The sequence below is a fragment of the Pestalotiopsis fici genome, assembly GCF_000516985.1.
Source record: "Pestalotiopsis fici W106-1 unplaced genomic scaffold PFICI_Scf_2, whole genome shotgun sequence".
NCBI classification, from domain to species: Eukaryota; Fungi; Ascomycota; class Sordariomycetes; order Amphisphaeriales; family Sporocadaceae; genus Pestalotiopsis; species Pestalotiopsis fici.
Genome location: NW_006917092.1, coordinates 2,726,303 through 2,732,302, shown reverse-complemented (window position 1 = coordinate 2,732,302; position 6,000 = coordinate 2,726,303). Strand labels below are relative to the sequence as shown.

Genomic DNA, 6,000 nt, shown 5'->3' with positions numbered 1-6,000 from the left:
CTATATGTTTTACAGGTGTATGGCTCTTAGGTGCAGTGGCATTTGAACTCCAAAGAGATAGTAACGTAATACTTTCTTTTTCTTTGCAATGATCCGATTATTGATACATCACATATAAAAACATGTAGAAGCTTTCACTCTTACTCAAGAACATACAAATTGTATACCTGATTGCCTTGCCATTTCACAAAAGTTCGGGCCGCATCTTCGTAGTCGTATCACGGTAAAGCCGAAAACGATATACGATGTATAATAATTCTTATCGGCCAGCACTATCAGATATAGGAGTCTAGGTATCTCGGCTTATGATTCTACTACCAACTGTAGCTACTTGTTAGGTCCTGCTTTAGTAGTATCCTTCACAAGCCGTATTCGTATTCGGTCGGCCCTCAACATGCAACTCCAACTCGCTTGGGTTGTCGAGCTTTAAATATCAACTCGTAGACGTCACTGTCTGGGCCTATTGACGACAAGAGCCTCATATTGATAGATGACATAGTTGACATGGCCATTTCAATAACTGCAGCAGTCCTGGCTACCATTGCGCTGTACACTCTACAGGTGCTGTCTTGTCCTGCGTATAAACCGACGTAGAGAAAAAGTACTAACGAGACAGTTCAGTTTTTCGCAAAATGTATATACAACATACTATTGCACCCCTTACGAAAGTACCCAGGTCCGCTACTGTGGCGCGCGACTTCAATCCCGAAGCAATGGTCCTGGATCACGGGCAACATTGGCCACGCCGGCGTCGAGCTGCACGAAAATTACGGGGCCGTGGTGCGCATCGCACCCAACGAGCTCTCGTACATTGAGCCACAGGCCTGGCGCGACATCTTTGGGCGCCCTGGCAGGCGGGAGATGATCAAGGATCAGGCCTTTTTTGGCCAGACTCAGGACGGAGCGTATAATCTGGTGACGGCGCCGTATGATGACCACGCACGCAGTGAGTATCTCTTTGATGGCTACCCATTTCCCACCAATTCGAACATGAGATGCTTGGCAAACATATAGCTGGGAAATATTTGACTGACGCTCGACCCAATAGTGAGAAAATTGTTCTCACCCGCCTTCAGCAACACGGCACTCGTCGCCCAAGAGCCGCTCCTGGCGCAGTATGCAGTACAAATGGCTACCAAAATGGGCGAAGCACAGAGCCGCGATGGCCACGTCGACGTGGTCGACTTCTTCAACTTTGCCACCTTTGACATCATGGCCGAGCTGGCCTTTGGCGAGCCCCTCGGCATGCTGGAAAAGACCGACTACGTGCCCTGGGTCCGCATCATCTTTGACGGGCTCAAGTACGTCGTCTTTCGCGCCGTGCTGCTGGGGGTTCCTTTGCTGGGACCACTTCTCAACTGGGCCACGGCTAGCACATTGAAGAAAAAGGCTGAAGAGCACGCCATGTTTGCGAGAAACCTCGTCGACAAGCGGCTGAGTTATACCGACCATCCCAGCGGCAAGCCTGATCTTTGGAGCTTTGTGTTGAAACACAGTGACGACGGCAAGGGACTGACGAAGAACGAAATGTATAACAATGCCTCAACATTCATGGTTGCTGGCACGGAGACGACAGCAACAACTCTTTCAGGTGTGGTGTACTATCTGGGCCGCAACCTCAAGATATACAAGAATTTGGTCGCGGAGATCCGGTCAACCTTCAAAACAAGCGACGAAATTGCTTTGGGGCCTTTGAGCGAAATGGTGTATCTCAATGCAGTTCTCAAGGAAGGTTTACGGCTCTATGTCCCCGGTGGTGGCGGCATGACGAGGATTGTGCCTCCCGAGGGCGCCGAGATCTGCGGACAGTTTGTCACTGGAGGAACAGCCGTCACAATGAATCACTACCCAGCGTATAGGCACGAGTCGAATTTTGCCAGACCCAGGGAATTTTTGCCCGAGCGGTGGATTAACACAGATGATGCGCCATTTGCAAAAGATCGACGGGATGTTTACGAGCCATTCTCGTATGGGCCAAGGAACTGCATTGGCAAAAAGTAAGTTTCAATGCTCCTCTTGAGAACTGGAAAACCATATTAACACGGGTAATTAGCTTGGCATGGCTTGAGTTGAGGCTGCTTCTTACCATGATGCTTTGGCATTACGACTTTGAGCTGCTCCCTGGCAACGCTGGCTGGACAAACCAAAAGAGCTATCTCACTTGGGAAAAGGGTCCCTTATTGGCAAAGCTCTATGCGGTGAAGAGGTAGAGATCACGACATCTACTTAATTATGACAGTGTTCTCTCTATCTGATCCTGAGAAGAACCTTCAGTTCTATGGGTATGGCCCGGAAACAGATAATGGGAATGAGCAGCATTAGGTAGAGGCAGTATCCTGGCCATCTCCATTGCTTGTGAGAAGCTTTTATCACAAACGAGTCTCCTTTGTGTCTTAACATCTTTGTTCAGCTACTTCTTCCTTCTGCCAGAAAAATACAGGAACCATGCCAGTTTGGCGTGCACCTCGAATCGCCAACATCGCATTTAGAGCGCTGGACATTTGCATTCCTTGACCTCTGTTCCCTCCGGCTCGAGTTCTCCATAATCCTGGGACCTCATCCAATTTCACACTGCACTAGTCCCACGACTGTTGCCTCTCAGAAAAGGCATTAGAATGATTTCATCCATAAAGAATCAGTTAAGAATCCGCTGAGGGATCATACCGGATGAGTACATTATGGATCGGTGGATTGTAGTATGCTTCCAATGCAGTGGGCATATGGTTGTAGCTAGCTGTGTCTGTAGGCACATCTCTCATCCTCTGCATCCATTCTGCTAGCATTGACGCCATTCTAGAGCCCTGTGTCCCCATGAACCGAAGATCGACCCCCAAGAGATGTGGTGCGGACGGTTTGTAGTCTTCCAGCCATGCTGTAATGTATGCTTGGATAGCTGGGCGAGAGAAGGGGTAACTGACCCCGTCAACCCCTAATGTCATGAGGTCGGAAGAGATCTCTAGGTGCTGGAGGTTGCTGGGTAGAGAATGGTGTATAGGGTGCATCTTCTCTGCTGCCAAGCATCTCGTCAAGAATGCAAATGGGACTCGCAGGTCTTCAAGCTTGCAAAAGCTCGCGAGTGGCTCGAGGGACCCCTTCAAATGCAGCGGCGAATGTCTATATGTAGATTGGCGTGGCATATTCGCACCCTTGATTTCCAGACAAGTGAGGGTATGCTGTACATGAGAGAGGTCTGAGGCAATCTGTGTGAGATCAATAGTATTTGTCATGAAGGGGCCGGCCGTGTCTGGGTCAAAGGACCACGTCCACGCAAGACGTCTTAGATTTTTGGTCACAGAAAGCACCCGGCCGAGATGTCCTTCGCGTAGTATGTCTAACTCCAAGGTTGTGAGGTTCGAGGGTGTTGGCGGAAACGCCCCAGGCCAAGAGAAAGTCGTGGGATTGTCGATGAAAACCGAAATGCTCTGGATAGAGGGCAGGTAGAACCAAAATAAAGGGTCCAATTGATTGCTTGGCTCTCTGTATTGCCGATGGAACTTCCAGCACCGGACTTCCAGGTTGGACAGACGACACAGAACGTTTGGTTTGGTGGTCAGCTGATGTGCAGACCCGAACAAATCCGACTTGATGACCATGCCTGTGAGACTGTTGGTCATGAGAAGAGCCTCAGGTATCTCAAGTCGTTTTATGTTTCGGGCTTGAGCTAGTATGAGTGCGACAGAGGCATCTAGACTACCACTTTGTGATTCTGTAACCCAAGACAACTGGTAGGGAATCTCCGTCTTCTCCAAAATTATGGAGCGTAGTGTTGCGTAATCTTTGTCATATTCCGGCCTCCAGATCTCGGGATAACGGGTCAACGCGGCTTCTTGCACAAAGTCTGCAAGCTCTGGTCGGCGCGAAATGCTCTGCAAGAAAGATATGGCAGGAGGCGTTGTTGCGGTATCAGCTTCAAGCGCATCTGTGCGGCGCGAAATGCTCTGCATGGAAGCTTCAAGGGCTGCTCGGCGGGAAATGCTCTGCAAGAAAGGTATGGTAGGCCTAGGAGGATTTACGGTATGCACTTCAGGCGCACCTGTTCCGCACGAAATAGTCTTGATCTGCAAGTAAGGTCTGGCGGGATGCGTCACGTTAAACGCTTCAGGCGCATTTGAGCACCACTTCCAGCAGACCTTGAAGTAGAGGAAACGCTCTGCATGCGACCGCAAGTGCTTATTGACAAGACATGTACTACCCAACACAAGACGTCAGTAATTACTCATTTCGGGCCGTGAAGGAGCCAGATCAAGAGTAAATTGACACGCATCAGGAAATAGACAAAGCTGTGTCCGAGTCATAACCCCCCAAAAGACACTCCAATATGGGAAAGAAATGGCAGCGAATACTGACCTGTACAAGTCTTTTTTGGACAGTGATTCTAGTATCATGTCGAGGAGCTCTGCTGAGATGCAGAGTATGGTGGGTGCGACACTGGGAGTGTCGGGGGTTGCCTCAAAGAGCGGCGTTCTGGGTATGTCGATTGCCATGATTGATGTCAAGCCCGGTTTCTCGCGAGCATTCTCGACCGACTGTATGGGTTGAATCCAAGTGTCGATGTGAATGCACGCGAGTGATGATGTGATCAGGTGTGCGTGCAATTCCGTGTATGTGATGAAGTCAATCGAAAGTACCCGGGGGGGTTGCAGCGCTAGTACGTTTGTTGTGTTACCGTTTGTGAAGGTTGCGCGCCATTGGCCCCCAATTGTAATAATCGTGGTGTGGGTGCTGGTTATCCGAATGATTATTCGACTGATTATTCCAGTGGATTTGCCCCCTGGGGGTCGTTTCAGGGGCTTGCGTAGATGTGTCCATTCAACGTTAAGCAGGATCTCAAGCAGACCGGAATTTCAGAAGTCTTTGGACAAGTAAAGCGAGTGAATCAGACGGCTTGACATGCCCACAGCGACCCCAAGTGCAGAAAAGCCACACATAAGAGACAAATCACATCCCATCTCGTTGCTTTGTCCAGCTGAGGCTTATTTAATTATTTACTTTAACAAGAGCAATGACTTTGATAACTATGAAATGCAAGAACATGCTGTAATCAGGAATACTCTCACCCAATCAGAGTCTTGAGGTTCAAAGCAAGTTCTCCAAACTGTCAGAATAAAGGTAATATCCTATCGCGAGTATCAAAGAGGCTGAAGCAATAATGGAATATCGCATATTAAGGAGGCCAAAGATGATATCCAGTGCACAATCGGCTTTACTATCGCTTGTGTCGTTTTTATCGCTGGCGCAATACTGCAATATCCCAATTGTGTTTCATCGAGACACTGGTAATCTTCAACGCCAATGACCATTGCGAAACTTGCCACCTTAAAGAGTAGTACTGCAGACTGGACAACTGTAATCGATCTACGAGCGAACCGAGGTGCCAGAAGAATGGCAGCATGGACAGATTCGTACTTTAGAGTGAGGTGAAAAAGATGAGTTCGATAACCAAGAACACTAAAAACCAATGTCTGTATAAAGGCGAGAATGGCAAGAGCATCATACACAGTGGAGTTTTAGCCAAGGAAACGTGAGCAGAATCTACCAGCAATCGCCAAGAATGACAAGCCAACTTCTGCCCAAATGGTAACCTGGGGTTGATTTTTAAGTGCATAATCTTGCAAGGTCGTCGAGAAGATACAGGATCTTAATTGGATGTATTATAAGCAATCAGAACTCCAGGTGATTTTGAAACGGCTCCTGGATCTCTATAACTACCAGGCCAGGTATATACCCAAGCATCCAGGCAGGGCCAAGGCATACTGGGAGAATATGTTTCTTATAAATAGCCCACCAGTCCAGGGAATTGGAAATACAGCATGTCGGCGCACAAGAAGAAGCCTCACATACGACCATTAAGACCTTTGAAGCATAAAGGTGGTATCAGTTTCAAGATCAACTTTGATAAGAAGGTATAATAGTGGGCATTGGATAAACTCGCTTACACTTCGCAGAGTGCCTTGAGCTTACCTCATTACAGACACAGGGCCATTGCGCCTTTGAACAATT

The 6,000-nt window shown here is 48.4% G+C and overlaps 2 protein-coding genes across 2 annotated transcripts; one reads left to right on the top strand and one right to left on the bottom strand.

Annotated features, from left to right (window-relative positions):
- Positions 1–632: 632 nt before the first annotated feature.
- On the top strand, positions 633–2,210 carry PFICI_03022 (uncharacterized protein; the record flags this gene model as incomplete). Its single annotated transcript, XM_007831603.1, has 4 exons — positions 633–668; positions 712–946; positions 1,049–1,997; positions 2,054–2,210. The coding sequence occupies 4 exons, from the start codon at positions 633–635 to the stop codon at positions 2,208–2,210; spliced, it is 1,377 nt and encodes a 458-aa protein (XP_007829794.1).
- Positions 2,211–2,639: 429 nt separating this feature from the next.
- Positions 2,640–4,484, bottom strand: PFICI_03021 (uncharacterized protein; the record flags this gene model as incomplete). The annotated part of the gene is made up of 2 exons (XM_007831602.1): positions 2,640–4,188; positions 4,348–4,484. 2 exons carry the CDS (start codon positions 4,482–4,484, stop codon positions 2,640–2,642), a joined length of 1,686 nt encoding a protein of 561 aa, XP_007829793.1.
- Positions 4,485–6,000: the final 1,516 nt, after the last annotated feature.